Source organism: Hylaeus anthracinus, unplaced genomic scaffold (assembly GCF_026225885.1).
Source record: "Hylaeus anthracinus isolate JK02 unplaced genomic scaffold, UHH_iyHylAnth1.0_haploid 11981, whole genome shotgun sequence".
Taxonomy (NCBI): domain Eukaryota; kingdom Metazoa; phylum Arthropoda; class Insecta; order Hymenoptera; family Colletidae; genus Hylaeus; species Hylaeus anthracinus.
Genome location: NW_026534329.1, coordinates 3844778 through 3865146, shown reverse-complemented (window position 1 = coordinate 3865146; position 20369 = coordinate 3844778). Strand labels below are relative to the sequence as shown.

The 20369-nt window shown below is 40.3% G+C and overlaps 3 protein-coding genes across 6 annotated transcripts in view; all 3 read right to left on the bottom strand.

The window, feature by feature from the left end:
- The window catches only part of LOC128885528 (RNA-binding protein MEX3B), a 288649-nt gene that overhangs the window by 91958 nt on the left and 176322 nt on the right, over positions 1 to 20369 (bottom strand). The gene's annotated exons all lie outside the window — the stretch shown is intronic.
- On the bottom strand, positions 13114 to 15687 carry LOC128885533 (methyl-CpG-binding domain protein 2). 3 transcript variants are annotated; one of them, XM_054139623.1, is made up of 5 exons: positions 15443 to 15687; positions 14907 to 15048; positions 14426 to 14479; positions 13567 to 13812; positions 13114 to 13342 (listed from the first exon to the last, which is right to left on the bottom strand). In XM_054139623.1, the coding sequence occupies exons 1-5, from the start codon at positions 15571 to 15573 to the stop codon at positions 13244 to 13246; spliced, it is 672 nt and encodes a 223-aa protein (XP_053995598.1). In that variant the 5' UTR covers positions 15574 to 15687; the 3' UTR covers positions 13114 to 13243. The 3 variants fall into 3 exon arrangements, with proteins under 3 accessions (XP_053995598.1, XP_053995599.1, XP_053995600.1); XM_054139624.1 differs by having other exon boundaries at positions 13600 to 13812; XM_054139625.1 differs by lacking the exon at positions 14426 to 14479.
- The window catches only part of LOC128885523 (protein groucho-like), a 106831-nt gene continuing 102944 nt past the window's right edge, over positions 16483 to 20369 (bottom strand). For both annotated transcript variants that reach the window (XM_054139607.1, XM_054139608.1), the window contains exons 11-12: positions 19520 to 20123; positions 16483 to 19189 (exon numbers count right to left, since the gene is read on the bottom strand). In XM_054139607.1, coding sequence (XP_053995582.1) covers positions 19082 to 19189; positions 19520 to 20123 — 712 coding nt within the window. In that variant the 3' untranslated portion in view covers positions 16483 to 19081. The remainder of the gene's footprint in view (positions 19190 to 19519; positions 20124 to 20369) is intronic.

Here is a 20369-nt window from a genome sequence, read left to right as displayed (position 1 = left end):
GAAGGCGGATGTAACGAGGGCTTAGAAGTCTCCGTTCAATCTCAGATTGAAGGTTTTTGAAGCAATCAAATTTCAATTTTTTTGAGTCATTGAAATCGAGGAGAAGAATGAGTATTTTTATTCTTCTTATCATCGTCTTTTGACTCGTGCATTGACTCCTGCATTGTTTTAATACTGTTTGCAGTATCTCTTACTTGCCATCTAATGGGGCCCGCTGGTCCCCCTCTAGCTCGGGTACCTCGGGGTTGCTAAGCCCGTACTGTAGCTACAAACACCGCTACAGCCCCTGAGAGAGTTCTCGTGGTATCTCGTCGTTGTCCAACTTATTTTATATACAATTATGTATGTACACCAGTCTACAATAAATTTATATGAAATTTCAATTATTTTTAAAATGAAGTAGTTGCTGAATGTTTCGAATTGTATCAACCTACGTCTTTGCATCCGCGACTACGTCTAATTCGATGAAACCTAAAGCTGAAGTTTTCACTCCGCCCTAATGCTGCTCGCACGCAGGCAACAAACACGCACTGCAAGGACGTATAGTAATCATAACAATGACGATAATAATAATTAACTAACTCCTCTTTGGCGTTCCGCGTCGCTCGTCGTATTTTTAGCGCGTGCAACCGGTTGCCTTCCATGGCGATCATTGTAGTTGCTTTGGCGAAACCGCTACAACTCCTGCGGAGCGCGTCCTCGTCGTATACAGGCCGCGATCAGAGACGGATACAATTTTATTGGAATAACAAACAACGAATAAGAGCAACGCGTGGCTATTTATTCCTCGAGGATTGAACGGTGTGGAATTTTTATTTGTTCGATGTGGAGTATTTAATTCTGCTACAGTTTCAGACGGTTTGTAATTTATTCGTCATTCGTAGCTTTTATCTAGATGGGAATTTTATTCGTCCGCGGACGCGATACATACGCTTCCCTGCACGAGAACATTTATTTAAGTAAATGTGTATAGGCTGTTTATATTCGATGGCGAACAGAAATATTTGATAACGATTTATAATATTTTCCAGGATTGATGGAGTAGACAGTTATTCGAAATTTAATGTAATTGTACCATGCAGGTTGTAATTTTTATTTAAATTTTGTTCACTTTTTCTAATGTTTTTATAATAATTTCCTGTTTATACTTCTCGTTACGTAATTTGATTTGCTGATTCTCCTAAGTCATTGATTATATTCAATAATAACAAAGAAGTTGCACCAAGTACCTTTTTTCTATGTAGTTTGTCTTATAAGCGTGATTCTTAGCCTGGGGTGCGTGCCACGTCACATATAAAAATAATACATCGTAGTATAATATATTTTTTCCTCAAATTTATGATTTATTAACTCGATTTCATTTTACCTATGAGTTCCGAGTGCAGCCAAACATGCACTCTATCATTTCATCTTACAATTTCATCACACTTAAATCCCATTACCCTGCTATTTATTACAGTCCATAAATTTCAAGGAACCCTACAAACACATCATACAAATCCACCCCAAAAAAATGTCCTAACACGAAAGGTCCCGCGTATGAAAATAATCCCCTAACTGTTACAAACGCCATTGGGAACCACTGTCCCCCGGCCAAGAATCGAATAGAACAGTAGAAATTTGTACAAAATGACAAATGCAGCGGAAATTGCGCTGGGGCGCGCGGTGCGAAATGCGAAGAATGCCGCGCTGCGCTGATCGGGACTCACGCTGCGCACGATGCGCGCGCGTAAGCCTCAGGCTGGCTCGGTGTACACGACGAATCGTCAAGTACGCGCGGAAATACCAGATCGTGTCCACGTACGTGTTCCACGAGTCTGCGTGTAGCGCAGAATGCTCGCGAGACGTACACGTGTATGAGATACGCGCGAGAGCCAAGCGGAGAGAGAATATTTCGTTCGATTTCGATCGCCGAGGTGCAACGGGGGAGAACCGCATTGCTGGCCTCTGAGTCGGCCGCGACTACGAGGACCACGACGGCGACGACGACGACGACGACGGCGACGCCGACGATGGAGGCGATGCACGCTTTGCCGCTGAAGAACGTGTCTGAAGATCAGGACCGTATTCCTACGATTCAGCACCCATTCGATGGCTTCGGAAATGGCGGAAATTCTTATCTGGATTTGCAAAATGTTTCTTAACGCGTTGATCGCCATATATATGAGTGCCAGGACTTTTCATTAAGAAATTAAATGAATTGATTCCGAAGACGAGATGTTGAAGAAAATAAATCAGCACTGGATTCATGCACTTGGCGAAATTGCAAAAATAAGGACTAGTTTAAATTCGACACGTAGGCTGAATTCTTATCTAGATTTGCAGAGTGAAATGTTTTGCAATATCCGAAAGAAACCTCCATAATATAAGACATACAATTGGTTTTATCCGTGATCTATTGTTCGAATGAAATTGTGCCCATCCCGTCGTTGTAACAGAATGCCCATCGCGAAAGTATACAGGAGGGTAAATGAGAAAAGGGGAGACGTGTCAAGGTGCATCCTTGGAACAGTTTGAAATTTCATTTAAAAATTCTTACAGAACGTTTCGCATCAGTGTAGAATGAGGGATTGTAATACATTTATTCATTACTTAAAGTTCCAGATAGTGCGAGCTAAACGAGTGTCTTTAATTTGATTATTGTTAATAAAACGTATTGATATGTGTTGAGTTAATGCAGCAAAAAAATATCAGATAATTCAAAATCAATTTATTCTTTATTATTTACCCACGGCATTCAGATGCGATGGAATAAATTAATCAGTTAAAATATTTCAATTGGAGATGAGTATTCAGTCCATTCTCTGACGTAGTTTAAATCAATTCAGTCCTTGCTCTGTTTCGGTTCTGCTCACATGTTACATTAAAGTTGCGCAGTTTTGAAAGTCTTGGCGGGTCTTGAAAACCTTGAAAAATCCTCGTAGATTAGGAATACTTGAATGCCTTGACAATCGTGGAAATTTCAAGCGGTATCGATATACCATACAATACCAACAGGGAATGTTCTGTGAGTAAAAAAGATAAAATTTGAAGTTCGTATATTTAACTGTTGCAGAGATAAAAATTATTTTCTACTGTACCATCTCTCATATTACTTAAACAATTCGACGAATAACAATATGACGACTTAAACCTCCTCTATGTTCACACTAACATATATAACATATTCCAATTTAAACAAAATCCTTGACGTAGAATACGGGTATTGTTGATTCTCATAAAAAATTTGGTGGCACTGTTCCTTTCTGTTTTCGTCCATTACAATTAAGCAAGGCTGCTTAGTTTTCATCCAGTGCCATGATTCACCTGTATAGGAGTCAGTCGCTACCACTATCGCGCGTTGGGTATCGCGGTACCGATAATATTGATCAACTATCGCCCAATATCTGGTTAGCCGCGAGATCGCGTGACCGCCCACGCAAGTGTCGTCTCGACAGAGAAGCGTCGGCATGGTTAGCTATAAGGCCGTTGCACAACGCCGAAAACGCATAAATAGCACGGTAAATGATGATAGCGCGGATAAACTGCGGCCTCTCTAAATATACCGCGCTCGGTCAATTCGCGGAATGCGCTTCCGACCACAGCCATAACACGCTCGTCACCTTTCCGCGTCTATCGAGCGTTTCGAGACACCTATCCCGTGACCTTTTAATTTTTCTCACAGTTTACAACGAATTTCAACGGCGACGAACAAATACGGCAACTTTGTTACGTTACCTTTTTGGTCAATTTATTTATTTCTGTGATTCGACGACGTTAATGGCCTGTATGTGGAGATTATTTATAGAGACACGATTTTTGGATTTATTTGATATATAAAGAGGCATTATAGAGGTATTATATACATGCATACAGAGATACATCCAAACACATTGTTACCAATAGTAACGCTTGTCGCTTTTGTAGTATTCAACAACCAAGTGAAATTGTCGCGACTGTTTCGTCAAGCATCGTTCAGCTGCGAAGACGTGTAAATTTTTCCCGCCGATCAGAGTAGCTGTTCGTAGCATGGGTAAATATAGAGAGATCGAGCGCGTTGCAAAGCGAGCTTTATTCGTCCGGCTGTTTGGTTCGCAAGCGTTAAGCGTTCGAAGAAAATGTCCAACCATGGAAGATAGTATAAATGGATAGAACGAGGGATAAGAAGCAGCCAAGAAACAACCGTCTTCTCACTCTGGAGTTCTGGGGGATTCAAAATATCGAATTTCTTCTATTGTGTTTTTTGAAAGTATAAATTCATATTTTGGTGGTCCAAGCAATTTAGATATCAGATATTATTATTAGATAATATTAGAAATTTAGATATTTTTAAAACTACTTTCTACTTTACTACGTTCAGAGATTGTTCTACATACCCTTCTTTACATCTGAGAAAAAGCTGATTAAAAAATTCGGAACACACTTCGCGATGTCCCCTCGTGAAAAGAGAACAAGGAGGCCGATTCGAAAGCTAAGGGAGAAAGAGGCAACGAGGGGGGGGGGGAGCGAATAAGGACGCAGGAAAGGGAGCACGCAGCGAAGGAGAAGAAAAGGCTCGCTTTTCAGACGGTTCAATAGATTTCGATCTGAGCGACTTTTTTCTGAGCTCGGAACGAAACGAACAATGGGCCAGACGGAAACCATGGCCGAGCTTTAAGGCCTCCCGTATGTGTACGCAGCCACGTGCACGTAGATACGTGTGATTGTGTGTGAGTATGTGCATCTGGACCGACGACGTTGGAACGGAAGTTTAATGACTTTTGAGTGTCGGTAGAAATCAGGATCAGCTGGCGATTCGTGTGGAACGCTCTTTGTTGGGCTACGAGGTTAAGGAAATTTTCAACCCTGACTCGAGAGACCAGGAGAGCTCATTTTGGACTTCGACGAAACGATTTTGCACTTTCAATCGATTTTCGATTCGATAAACTCTCCATTGTTCGAAACGACAGGAGTGACTATTCGGATGATGGAATATCTTTTTGGCAGTTTGTTATTTCTCAGGAAAAGTATCAGAAATTTTTAATAATTACAATGGCATTGATAATGAAACAGATGAACAAAGGAAATTTTTATTACGCCCTTCTTGTATTATTACATTGCCTGTTAATTAGCAATGTTGTTTTAATATGAATATTTAGGTGTACAGAATTTTTAAAAAATTATACACTTTTCATGCCGCCAGCCACTGCATTGAAGAGACAAAGGAGCATTTCGTAAAATACCACTGATTTTCATAGTATTCATCATTTTTATTAAAAAACTTCAGTTACAATATGTGCACTGCACAAAGTACAATAACGTTGCTAGTTATTGAAACATCGCCATAGTAATTCCGTCGTAATGTTTCCAGGGCTACGAACTCTTGAAAAGTGTAGAATGAAAAATAAATCAATTTCTTTTTCATCTTCAAACTTGTCAGACTCCTTCAGAAGGGGTCCAGAGGTTGCACCAGGTTCCCAAGGGTGCCCCACGGCATAAAAAGTTGAAGAACCTCCGATTCGAGCCCTTCTTCCCACGAATGCTTCGGAGATTCGCGATAAAGACATTATTAACGTCGGTAACCGTAGCTTACAAGATACCATGTATGCTTGATAATTTTACAGCACTCTCGCTACTTTCCACCTCATGAATTATCTCGCGTTTTGTTTCTATAGTTAGCATCGCCTGTTTCCGCTTCGATGCCACTGCTACGTTTGCACGTGTACCCAGCAAAACACTAAATTGTTCTAATTGGGATTAGGCTCGATCGCCGAGGAAGATCAAGACACTTTCTTCGATATTCCTCAATCATATTTCCTGAATGTTTACATGATTATCATAAAATTCTATGGCTCTGGTTTAAGACCTTTTTAATTTTAATATTCTAACTCTCTCCTATTATTCAAAGGAAAATTTCTCAAACAGAATGAACCAACAATTAACACTGTCGCATATGTTATTTGAACAACAATGATCAAAAAGAACTTACTCGAGATCATTCAACTCATGTTCGCGTAACCAAGAATGATAAAACATACTATTGAGGAGGTCTAAAATGATAAGTTCATTCGAGTCCTTAAAATTGCTTAAGGAAGTACATATATTCTCTATTGTTGGACTTTTCGAGAACAGCGCGTTTCTAATCGCGGTGCAACCGACGATTATGCAATTATCTATGGTTGCATAGATGCTTGGTAACGCAGCGAACCGGACAGACGGAGACTTCTGGAGAGAACAACCGAGGCTACAAATCGGTGAACAGTGTGTTCTATCCACTCGTCTCGTCTGGCGGGCCCACGAGAGAGAAAGTCAGTCGACATCGATTACGTATAGCAGTTGGGAGCCGAAGGTCCCACAGCTGTTCCTCCGTAGAGAACGATGGACCAACGCCTCCTTTCAAAGGCCTTTTGCAAGATGATGATGTTTATACGCTCGCTCTCGCCGAAATTGATTGTTTCCTCTCGTTTGCCTGAAATGTGAAACGTTTTTGCAAGAAAACCATATTCGGATATTGAGTCATTAAATAATTCTCACCCGCAGCAAACTGCCGAGCTCGACAAACAGATGGTCCTTACAATATGTTTTCCAGCGACTTTGTGAAGACTGTTGATAATAAGTTACTATTTTTCGGGAAGATTTATTTGTGTCAAATATTTTTAAAGTTCTGGGGTACGAATTAATACAGACTCAAAATATATGAATATTTCTGGAACTGACTATAGGTCTAAAAGTTATATTTAATTAATTCGTAGGTATAAATTATAATTGCATCTCGAAGTTTCAGATTGTTATTGCATCGTTTTTTTGAGAAAATAATATTTCCGAACAAATCCGTGAAACAATTGTATAATTTTTATTACTTGGTCTATTCTTGTAATGTATTTCTCTTACATTGACTTTCTGTGGAAGAATATACGCACCCTTCGCAGTCAGATCCTAATTTCCAGGATTAAATAGTATCCACACAGTGTCAGTTTCCTGTTAATCCTCCTAATCCTACCTAATATCCACCGAAATACAACCGATCAGGACAATTGTCACGATACTGCCATAAAATGTCCTTTGGAAGACCCGTGAGGTTCCTCACCCAAAATAAATCAAGTTCCTGGTTTACGAACTTAATGGGACCCAGATACGAATGTTGCCTTTGTAAAAGTTTTTAAACCCTTCACCCCTCCCCCCGATACGGGCACTAAATTTTATTATTCCACCATCCCGCTGGCCTACCCTCCATTATGCCTCCTTTGGAACTGCTGTTTCGTCCTCGGTACTTTTACGGGCCAACGGTTAATCCGTCTTTTGTGGCTCAACTGACCGTCGATCGCGAACAATTTGCCCATACGTTTTTGGCGTGCGATTTAATACTCGTGCTCCTACGAAATTCCCGAATGCTTTTCAGTCGATAACTCCTGGTGGAAAGGCCGGCATGGCGCGATGCGGTCAACCCCGGCCATCCTCGGTCGAACCCCCGCTCAAAAGATCGATAACAGGACATAGTAGCGTTTCTATTTATACGCGAGTGCGGTTCGACATAACCAGAGATACAATCTGCGATACGTGCCAGATAGAATCTTCCCATCCAATTTTAGTCCGCGGAACTGCAGAGATTCGCGGTGCAAATATTCGGATGGTCGCGGAAGAGTCGCTCGATAACGTTCTACGGTGAAACAACGTTAAAGTTCCATCAACCTCCACATCCCCCCCCCCATCTCCCCAATGTCTTCGCCAATCTTTTTAATGGGTGCCTCCGACGTAGTTAACTATTTAGGTACGGTCAACCCTCCTCTGACACGATTAATTCGTACCGTGTTACATGAAAACTCGGATTGAATCGCAACCGCAGTTTAAGAAACTCGGAATTAGGGTTGATCAGATCTCTAGCTGCATCGCTATTAATCCTTGAATTACTAGACGTTACAGATATGTCTTTTAATAAATCTTTAAAGAATGTCATTTAAATGAGAGAAAACAAACGGCTAGTGCGAAACTCTAAGAAAATATATAACGAGGCAAACGAGGTCTATTATAAAATACTATGAAATAAGAACGAACTCTCAAAAGTATTAGAACCTGCACTGGAAGATTCATTATCCCGCGCTGTCCTCGAAGGAAGTGAATAGGAGTAATTTCGGAGAGCTCGCGAGTTAAAAGGAAGTGAGTTGCAGTTTATTGGGAGGACGTATAGGAAATAGAGGCTCGAAACCTGGAGGTTAAAGGAACCAGAACTCGCAGACGCGACCGTCTGCCACGGTAAGTTCAACTCGCCTTTGACGATCGGCTTTAAAGAATTCACGAGTTCCATTTTGTTTCTCTTATACTTCGCGCGGTGGTTGGAGAAATTAGGCCAGGCTAGGGCTCGTTTTTAACGAGGAGAGGCCCGGAAGTGGAAATGCGCTTTTTTAACGAGTCATGGTCTTATATTGTACACCTCGAGGAGTTGTTTAAGGAACACTCCCCTTTCGACCGTATATAGCCACTCCTTTCTGAGATGAATGGGGTTAAAGATCTAAGTTCTGAGACCCCTATGTAGGCCTATCCAGTGGGCGATCATATAAGCAGGAAAAATGTTTTAAATAAGCCAGTTACCGAAGTCATAACATCGATTTATTATACCTTGTCGAAAGATAGAACTATCTATAGGTTCTACAAACCTAGAAATAAATTCTGAAAAATATTTTATCTGATAATTATTATATTTCGATGTTCTATACATATGCAAAGTTTCAACAAAATCGGTGGTGTACACACCGAAAGCATTTCTTGTTAAAGAAATTTCATCTTCGAAACTAAGAAATTGTTGCGTCTCTTACACAGGATCTATATTTCTCGGATTATAGAAAATTCTATCGATGCATTCCGGCGTTACTCGGCGGCTACTGACCGCCGCGGCGTAGATGTCTTTTCTTTCCTTTCTGTACAATGTGTAATACACGTCGATCGATGAATAAAGCATCGTATTTTTGTAAGGTAGCCTCGGTATTATTTAATTTCCCGCTACAACTTCCAAACGCGGTTGTTTAGAGATTTCACGAGTTTCAGTTCTCTAATCGTCGTGTTTACGCGCGTCGTGTCGCGAAAACAACGGAATCTAATCTCGCGGCGAATTCGATCGGCTCAGAAGCGAGCACCTGGAGCCCCCGGTCGCAGTCTCGCACGAATTCCAACGAGACGATCGAGGGGAAATAAAACGCCACCGGAGATCTCCTCGCCTCGGATTACAGCCTCTCCGCCGTTTAACCGCGAACGCGTATATTCTATCAACCGCAACGGCATTTAAGCGAGGATCAAGTTTAACTGGGTACCAACTGCGACTACATGTAATGAATACAGTTTAAATGCATTCGCTTCTTCTCGAACCTTTTATCGGTTTGTCGTTGGAAATTCTTGCGGAATTCGCGATAATGGTCAGACATACATGTTTCGATAATAAACTGCGTATCGTCTGACACGGAGACGGCCAACCTGCGAGCTTATTTTCGAATATATTAATCTGTATCAGGTTGATACGAATTTCGTTCGCTTTGGTTGCTATGGGGTTCGTTCCCATATATTAAGGTGTTTACTGTCTCCTGGTGAAGATGTTAGAAGAATATATTAGATACGGAATTGTAGTTGAAAGTGCGTGGAAGACTGAGATTAAAAGAAATTTATGCAACATTAAATTGTGAAGACAATAATTAATGAGAAAGGTAGCAAAAGAAATGAATAGATGGAGATAGAAAATATACACATACCGCTTGAAAGTATCCGGACACTAGCGAGTAATATTGCACTAATGGCTGCGAAGTTGTAATAAGATCTTTAGACATAAGAAGAAATGTTACATTGTAAGGTTATAAAAAAGGTTACAAGAAAAAGACATTGTTCTTTGTCTACTATATCAGGGCCATTCCGCGAAATTGGACACTAAATGGAGCAGCATCTCAGATTTTATGCAAGTTTGTTGCAGTTTTTTATTTAAGTTTTTTCTTAAATATCCCGCAACATATCATCGTACATATTCGTATCTCGTATGTACATTGAAGAGAACCTTGAAGTTATAAGATAGGCCCCCTCGAACCCTCGAACTTTTTCCTGTAAGATTTTTTTGTATCTACGATAGTTTAGGTATTATCGCTCCGTAACGGTCTTGCTGCATCACCCTGTATAATACACCACTTATCGATTAGAATACTGTCGTAGAAACTGTCGTAGAAACTGTCGTAGAAACTATCGTACAAACTACGTAGACTAATATCATGAATAGGACATTTAATAAAAATACCTTTGTACGAGGATTGCACAGTGCCGTTCCCATAATAAACTACGAAACTTACGCCTTTCCAGAGTTCAAGGCTGCATTCGCAACGTTTTTTTTATATGGAAATTAGCGTTGCTAGTGAACAAAAAAACAATTGAATAGGAGCATTGCACGATCCTGTTTGGAATACCGTAGTTTTAATCGGGACCAGTTTTTCGCAATGTAAATATTTATGAAGTGATCGAGGTGCTTCCAGTTAACATTTTATAATATCCTCGTATAAAATACGCTGTGACGTTCTCGTACCACTACGCATTGCAGTGTAAGGTTGCTATGCTATTCTTACTCCGTACATGTAATAATATAATGTGGCGCGACGTAGCCAAACAGTATCTTCGCCATAACTGCGAGGATAAAGCGTAGAAGTATATAGGAATATGCCTATTTATTAATGTTACGAAGTAACCGGAGACATTGTAATGAAACATCTGCAAGAATTTCTGTCGCAAGTCGATAATATCCGCCGATAAGAAATAGAATAGAATCGCACGAAATGACGGCTTACGCGGAACAGATTCCCAATGCACAAACATTCTGACTGCATCTTGTATACATGATTACTAAAATATTCGTGTAAATTGATATTTTCGCAGATGCAGAAAAAGCGTCATTTCATAACGAATTCCGATTCATTATTCAAAATTACCCAAAAATATACAACCTCCTCCCGATTACCTTTAATACTAACAAGAGCAGAAACAAAACGCAAGCAAATTACAAAATGAACACCGGAGAACGTACAAGTTTGCCAAAAACACGGCTCGATGGCCAATGCTGGTTGACTTGGTCGTCTACGTTAAAAAGTCGCACGAAGCGAGCGTATCCTTGACAATGTGTATTGAATATTCGGGTCACATCCTCAATCAGACTTCCTCCGGCGGTGTCACGCACACGTTCGCGTACCCCGTTCGAAGAGAAGACCGCGTAAGGCCGATTAGACAGGATCTGCAAACGTGTTCGGCGAATTATAACGATTTAAAGTGGGACATGTGCCCAGAGGGCGAGAGGAGGACTCGTCCCTCTCTCTCTCGCTCTGTTTCCAGGGCCAGTTGACAATAAGGGAGAACGACCCTTCGCGAACAGGGAAACAGCTGTTCAGCGACGATGAGAAAAGGACGGGAGGTCGGGGATTCGGAGAATGGCAGAGGAGAGGGCAGACGGAGTGAAAAAAGAGGTTACCACCTGGCTTACCTGGCTTGTGCTTACCTGAAAACCGACGTCCGTATACCTGCCCGAGCATTCTTTTGTGCTGGGGGCCCGGGGCACGCACCCATTCCCAGACGACCGTGTCCTCGTCGTACGAAACTGCACGGCACAAAGCTACTGTCGTGCGATGAGAAAGATGTTTTGGGAATCTACTCTACGCGAGCCTCGAGGTCGTCCTCGCTAAACGTGGTATCGTCGCGTAACACAGGCGTGTCTTCAGTTCTGTGGGACTTTCGCGAGAGGTTGCAGTTTCGTCGACCCCCGCGCCATTTAGCCGGATATATAAATATATAGGGGAGTGTAAGTGGTAGATGATAAAGTTTAAGTAGTATTCATTTTTAACACGTTTAACGCCACGCCACCCATACGTGGGCGACAGAGCTTTTCATTAAGGAACTTCAATAATTAACTTTAAGAGCTAAATGTTAATGAAAATAAATAGACAGAGCTTTTCATTAAGGAACTTCAATAATTAACTTTAAGAGCTAAATGCTAATGAAAATAAATCTGGAGAGAATTCGTAAATTTTGATGAAAATACAGAAATAAGTAATATGACAAATGTTAGATTCTACAGTTTCTAAAAATTTTAGTCTTGCAGACCTTTCAATCTGGCAGTCTGGCAATCAACGTGTTAACCCTTGGAAGCCTGATTTTCCAAATTACAGTTAAAAAAATATCAATGTATTTATAATCTGAACTTTTGTTTAAAAGAACATTATGCAGTGGTAACATACACACAGCCAAATATTAAAAACAAACCAATTGCAAGTGCAACAAACCAATTACAATTCGATTTAAAAGTCCGGTATCAAATTTGAAACTTAAGACATTTAAGGGTTAATGTACTAGTTTCATATACCTGTACTGGATCTAATAAGTCTAAAGGGGTTTCTTCTTTGTTATCTACGTATCGAGATGATACATTTCTTCCTAGTCGTCATCTTGCGTCCTCTGCCAGACACCAAACGAGTGACCAAATGAGTGCTAGTAAGTTGACACAGGATACTATTATTTAGCTAAACAGTTTAGTAACATTCCGTATAATTGCAAACGTACCTTGGTCGTTCGCACGGCTGTAACGATCGAAAATTGTCCGAGCAGCGGACGTAATTAATGTAACGCGACTGCATATGGCCTATCGCACGCGTGTTACTACTTTTTCTCGCGCGGAACTGTTCGCTTCAGGGATCATTTCGTGCGGCCTCGTTTCCGGTCCGTGCGAAGCCAGATGCGGCTCCCTTCCTGCCAGTCCTGTTCGACCGCGATCCGTGGAATTCTCGAATTCTCGCGGCCCACGGGACCCTTCTCAGTTTTCAGAGAACACCGAAAATCCGGGCAGATGCCGGATAACTACAGTGTTTCGCCGTCGAAATTATCAGCAGCTCGTAACGAAAAGCGAAATTGGATTTTACGGCCGCGCCAACTGACCTGTTCGAATCACTCCCTTTCTCCCATTGAACCCGATTTTATCGCGGTGTCGAAACCGTTCCCGGAATGAGCGAATAACCTTGTGAATTCATCGATTGCGCGCTGTTGACATTTTCTGCGCAATAACGTTGCAGGTAGATCGCAGTATAGAGAAAATCGTCGAGCCACGTTCGTATGATTGAAGACGATTTTGATGCGTTTGAAAAATTTACATGGGAATTCGTGTTGTGTGATGGTCTTTTATTCCTTTAAAAAACATTTATTCATAAAAACTGGCATGATTTAATGTATAGCGAACTTAAGACTAGGGATGAGCGAATGAAAATGTATCTAAAAGAAATTGTACAATTTACGTAGGGACCCCTCGTAGCGCGTCTTGCAGCTTTTTCCTAGCCAGGGCGACTCGGTCCTCTTGTCTCTTGATGTCCTCGTCAGCTATTGAAACGGCCTGTAATGTAAATAGTCTCGTTCGTTCCTTGCCATGACAATCATTTTCGGATGCGGCGTAATTATAATTGTCAGTGTGTCTCTGTTGCAATGCCCTTTCGAACCTCCAGTACATAATTATTTACATTCGATAGGGTGTGGAATGTACGTTTAAGTGTATTTAACACACATGTATTCTAACAGAGTAAAGTAACACCCTATATAGAATTCAAATGTCTATTCTACCTGTACGAGGGGTTGATCGGGATTAAGAAATACCCCGGGATTCTTCTCTAGAGCTGTCTTTGACCCCGTTTGTCCCGTGACAGGCTGAGACGAAACGTGTAGCGCTGTAGCAACGCTTTGCAGCAAAGTTTCCTCGGTAATGTATGGTCCCACAGGTTTCAAACTTTTCGGTAAATCCATTGCATCGAATTCAAAACCGTCAGGGTCGCATGCCCTTAAACCTTCCAAACGTTTTTCCCAAAATAACTGCAATATTAGATGTATTAATCGTATATAGCAACCATCGATTTCGTATATCGAACAATAATAATATCGTATGTATGACGATAATACTTAACACGCACAAGAATGATCTAATTACTGAAGCAAAATATGTTCGCTCCATATCGCAAGCAAAATTGCAGTAGAACTCCATTTGTTCGAATCGGTCGGAAGACAAACAGGTTCGGATAACTGGAGTTCACGAATTACCATAAGCGACACTCGCAAGTTCGGATAAATGGAGCTCTACTGTACAGTGTTCGGTTAAATGTAAATTTTCGAAAGATTGCTTCGATTATGTTATAATTAGACTAACGAAGAGTTGATGATAGAAGACGAAGCAAAACATAAAATAACGCAATACTCTGCATAGATTGAATAAAAAATTATACTTCTTACGATTTCAAATTTTGCGAAATGTTTATGTAATCTAAAGGTTCCTGATGATACATACATGCATTAGACGATCGTTTATAAAATGGTTGATGATCGAAATTACTGGACATCGACATTTTACACAGAATATTATGAATTCATCAACAGAAAGAAACAAACACATAAACAATAATGATTCCATAAGCACATCGAACAATGTTACCTGTTTAGGCTTATCTTGGGAGCCATATTTGCCATCAGTTTTATCGGCTCCTTCCTAAACGAATGATTCGATGATTGTACCATGAGAATTTACACAAGGAACAAAGTTAAATGCCATAATAAACTAAATCATAAATTTTAATGATATTATATTTATGATGGTGACACAAATTCTTAGAGTATTATTTCCATGTATGGGAGGGGCGGGATACAATTATTATTATTAGATAATGTTACAAATTTTATGTACAATTTCATTAGTTATTTTAAGCCAGTGCATTAAGGAGAGTAATAACTCCCTATAAAATAATAACTACATATTAATTCCAGAAGGTATTATAAGAATTCATTTCCTTGAAAATAAAAGTATCAACACTGAGGAACATCAAGATGAATTATCGTAAGATTTTAATAATTCAATATATATATATAAATATTTGTATTTTACACATGTACAAACATATTAAATAACAAATGCTAACCTGTTTTGGTTTTTCTTGATTTCCATGCTTAATGTCTTTCACCTTTCCTTCTTGAGTCTTGTAAATGGTCACAGGTTGTTTGAAAATAGATGCAGTCTGCCTTATTGGTGGTACCAGCGATGCATCATTCCTTACTCCTCGACTGCAAACAAAATATACAATACTCATTTACCAGAAATGGTCAAAATTCTTATCTAAATAAAATATTTTGAATTATGTGTAAAAGATAAACAACTTTTATTAATTACTTTTTTAATAAAAATTAAAATTTAAACTATAGAAGTAAATGTTTTACAATGAACAAATGAAAATTTAATTGTTCGATCGAATAAACGTTACGAATACATTGTTACATCTGGATTTTACTTGTGACTTTTACTGTTTACTATCTAAATAAAACTGTATCGCATATATGTGATACATAAGTGAGGTTAGGATCACCGATATTAATAGAGCGTAATTTTAGCAGTTTTTAAACACTGTACAGTAAGTTTATGTCATCAAAATTTGGATGAATTTCACAAGGCAAGACCCACCTGTAATAATAAACGTCCACCTTTCCTGTGGTTGACAATTGGTTTTGACTTTTCCTAGCGGACTCTTCCCTCGTCGGCCAATTTGTTGGCAACGCCGACGGGTACTTCTTCTTCTCCACTGACATATTCATCTTGTCACAGAGTTTAATTCACACTAATACGTCTCTAAAAATTACGAAACTAATTAGCGAGTAAACACACATGCCAGCCACTGGCGGCCATATTGACGCGTCCCGCCACGTCCTTATAAGTTCTAAGTTGGCGCAGATATTGCTTCGCTAATTAGCTGTAAGGTGGCGGCAGTATCCACGATAGTATCCAACTTTTAAAACAGCGTTTATTTAAATTGAAACTGCAAATGGAATGGATTTGTTGAATGTTTCCGTACTAGAGTATTCGAACACTTAAATAATTCAAGTATTCGACAAATATAATTTAAATACTATTCGAATAATATTTGAATAGTGATGTGCAAGTAGTGATATACGAATTTAATATTAACATTTGAGTAATCAAGAACTCTCGGATCCTCACATGAATACAATAGAAAAGAGTTTACATTAGTTACAGTATATAATAGGAACATTACTAAAAATACTGATAAATTAACAATGAAAGTATCGGTATACAATCACAAAAATTTTCATCTGTCTATTTTTTATAATGCTTATCAATAAGTAAAAAAATATTGGTACAGCATTGGAATCTTGCATTTGTGCACTAGTTAGTTTATATAAACAATGAAGCAACAAATCTCATAAAAATTTACTGTTTAATTTAAGGTGTTCTTCTGTTGCTTACTTCTTTTTAACACGAAATCGTAACTACTACCAAGGGAACAGTTATTTTAAAAATGCAAAAAGACTGATGAAATAATTACTGCGTACAACATTTCTATTTTAATTCATTCATATAAGGCCAATCAAACATTAATTATCTGCGAATTAAAATTACACGTACAATCATTTACAAATCGAATTTAATATGTGCGAAAAGGACAAGGAAGGGGATCAACGACGATTAATAAAACTTACTGTGTATATAGATATAGATGATTTAATTGTCGAAAGAAACAATTTTCGCGTAGCTATAGGAACAACATGAACTGTGCTTGGAAAGGATTAACACTTGTCTGTCTTTTTTTCTCTGCTAGAAACGCATTCGTTTTACTTTCTTACACACGGAGTGCAAATTGCGGAGACACAATTCAGTGAATGCGGGACACAATTAATGAGTTATTGCGGGGTGGTCGAGACGCGATCTCGCTGTCTTTTATATTCTTCGCTGTTGTTCTTTCTAGTGCGTCAGTACGTGTGTATTGTATGTGTTTTTTTTTTTACGTGTGTCTATGCAATTGCGTGGGTATGCGTATTATTCACTGTAAAAGAATATCGATTCTGTACAAGTTAATTCGTAAGAGATAATTAACTATTGAGTCTTCTTGAGGTATCGTTGTTTCTATTGGTCTATCGTCGGAGCTGTGTTCGTCGAAAATCTATCCGCATTTTTATTTACTTCTTTTTTTTTTTTGTTCCGTTTATATCGTTTCTTCCCTTCCCGTTTCTTATCGCGTCGTAATTCGTATATCGTCACGTAAACGTTAATCCTCGCGCGGCAGTATACTGCGTCGATTCTACGACGATCACAGCGAATGTAAACGTGTGTCATCCTGTAACAAAATATAAATCTCCATTATGCATCCCCTGCTTTCACCGTATTCAGATCCGAATGATAACGCGCTACCTATTACCCTATGAATTTCATACGCCGTCCTCGCAGCCATGAAGAAAATCGTCAATGTGTACTTAAATGCGGTCAATTTGATCCTGTTGATATAAATTCAATAACGATTATAACGTATCCCCCTCGACCGGGTCGTTCGGTTTCAACCTAGAGCCATCGTGGACAGTCACAAAAATATCTCGTTGAACATCTTGCAAAGAACATGTCTATGAGCGTAGCCCGTGTGTTTTCCATTGTTTCCCTCTCTATTTTCGTTCGTGTATACGCGATCGGTGCCTGGGAACGGCAATAACCGTGCGCCTACAGGCGTCCGTCTAACTTCACGTGTATCACCATCGAATACGACTGGATTTCCGTTACATGTGGGTGTGGGGAGCGAAACTTTCGTTCTCTCGCGACAGAACAACGTCGTAAAATACATCGTGCGCGGTTCGACGACGAAAAATTCAAATCTGCAGGATCTGTAACGGAGGTACAACGAGACAAATGCATTTTCATGAGACACCTTTTGGATTACTCGATTGTCGGACGTTTCCTCGTAACAAGATTAACGGATGGGGGGGGGGGGGGGTGAAAATATACGCTACGAAGACTCCAAGATCTTTCTACGAAAGTCAAGCATATCGAGATCCGTCGCGAACGAGGACACGATGTACTGAGAAGTCGCGCGACGCGAGCGAACTCGGAATTTTCTTCGGCGATACCGATTACGGTACAACAGAAAAAGTTTCGGTTATCTCTTTTGTCCGTGGACGTACGCAGATACTTCCTCTGGAAAATGTCAAAAGGTCGAGCGCGTATTTTCGTTCTGCCTTGTATCCTTCCGTGCCTTTCACAAAATTTCCATAGTTACCGAACATAGTTGGTAGTCAGCGACACAGAGAGAAGAGCAACGAAAGAACAAAGTATCTAACCGAGGCTTATCGTACGAGTACAAATCATTAATTACTCTTCGCGAATGGAAATACCAAAGGTCACGCAACGTCTCGGCTTCGTTTCTTTGTTTTTATCTTACGCATTCCTTAGCACGATCGAAAATTACATCAGTTCATAGCCCTATATCCGCTATACACCATAGACGCTCTCTTTTCGCTACTCGTGTGTTCGATATATTACGTGGAATCCTGCAACACACGTACACACATTCCTACGTTGACGGGTCTACACGCTAGATCTCTGTTCTTCGTACACGTCTTCCTCAGGCATTCGTTCGTTCGTCGTCGACAGCGAAGCACGAAGACATCGCGCGTAGTGAAAATGTCGAAGCAACAATATCCACCGTGCGCCTCTCACAGTCACGCGTATGGTACTTAATCGTAAAACTCTATATTACATTAGTAACATATTACACAAGCGACTTCATTTGCTCGAAGTCGACCTATCTCCACGGCACCACATGATCATCGAGTAGAACGTCACTCGCATAGTCTCACTTGAAATCGTCTTCAGCCTATTTATAACCATGCGCTCTATACAATCTTAAATAGCTAAAACGTTCTTCCACTTTTGTATATATATAAATATATATATATACATATACATAAATATATATATATATTTATATATATTTACATACATCTATATACCGTAACTTCAGTTCTTCGCTTCAATCGTCCATTCACGCCAGTAGCTACAATTGATTCAAATTTAACAAATATAACACACGCCGACGCATCGCTCAATTCACAAAAAAAAAAAATCGACAGTCTCCTCTTGGTACAGAGGGTTGCGACATCCCTCGGTTCAACGCAGCTTCAGTGCATGGTTCCGGAACGTACTTCCCTCTTCCCCTCCACAAGCTGAACCCTGTTCATTGCTTCTTCCATGCACGAGTACTATAAAAGCGTAATCCGTTCGATAGTATTCAGTGTTCGAGAGGATTGTCGAGTAGACTGTTCAATATATCACTTCGTAGACGGTGGCTTTCTTGTCACCCGATCCCGTCACGATGTACTTGTCGTCGGTGGAGATGTCGCAGCTCAGCACCGACGAGGACTCCTTTGACTGTAACATGGCGAAATTACACGTTTGTTAATTATTCGAAATTAAGATTGCGAGTACTATAGGGGAGGTTGGGCGCTTTTGGAGTGAGACCAGATTGAAGATGGAGAGTCTGATTGGATAGTCTAAGAGAAAAATTTTTTAAAGAGTATTTAAAGAGTATTTTGTCTAGTTCTTCGGTGGTAATATAGCAATATGGAATATTAAGAACTAGTCAAGATTTCAGAGATATTAGTAAGAAGACTGCATTAATCGACCTCTGCATTTTTATCCAAGGACTCATTCGAGAAGCGCTCGTAATGCATACGTAACGAGCCGATGTTTAATCGTTACCTGGAATATCGAGGCACCGTAAGGTGTGCGCCACGCGTTCAGCAAATTGTCTTTGCCAGTGGAGACGAACCATTTGCCGCAGGTAGCGAAACGTAACGAAAGCACGCAGGACTCGTGCAAGTGGAGCTGATACTTGTCCGGCTTGGTGGCATGCAGAACCTCGACGTTCGAGTTCTCCATGCCAACCGCCAACCACTCGCCGGTCGGGCAGTATCCTAGGGAGAATATCTGCGATGTGAAATCGTGTTGCTGGAGTTGCCTGCCCTCTCGAAGGTCCCAAGAGCGCACGGTATTGTCCAGACCGCCTGTCCAGAGTTTCGAACCGTCGGCGGAGATGTCGATGCACGACGCACCGTCCGTATGTCCCTGGAACTGTCTGACCAACGACTGATTCTGCAAGTCCCAGACAGCGATATTGCCGTCGCTGCAGCAGCTGAAGCAGACCTTGGAGTCCGGCGAGATGGCCAAAGCGTAACACGCCGGAGCGTTCGACGTCAGTTCCGCCTTGATCCGCGGCGTCGGACTCGCCAGATCCCAAATACTGAGATTGCTCGCCTCACCTCCCACTATTAGAGTTCTGCCGTCCGGTAACAGTTTCACTGACCTGTTCGATAAAGAAAAAAAAATATTTCAGTTAGTTGATTTTTGAAGAGGAAATATTAATTGGGAATGCTTACGTAACGATAACTTATGATATTGAGCTACAGATACTCGTGGAATATTTGTTTACAGTTATTTCATCTATAAATAGATTTATCTCGAAAGTATTCAGCTAACCCTCTCGTATAATTATGCTTTTGCTTTTATTTTGTTCCCTAGAAATTCTATTATTCGTGTCTGCTTGTGCTTT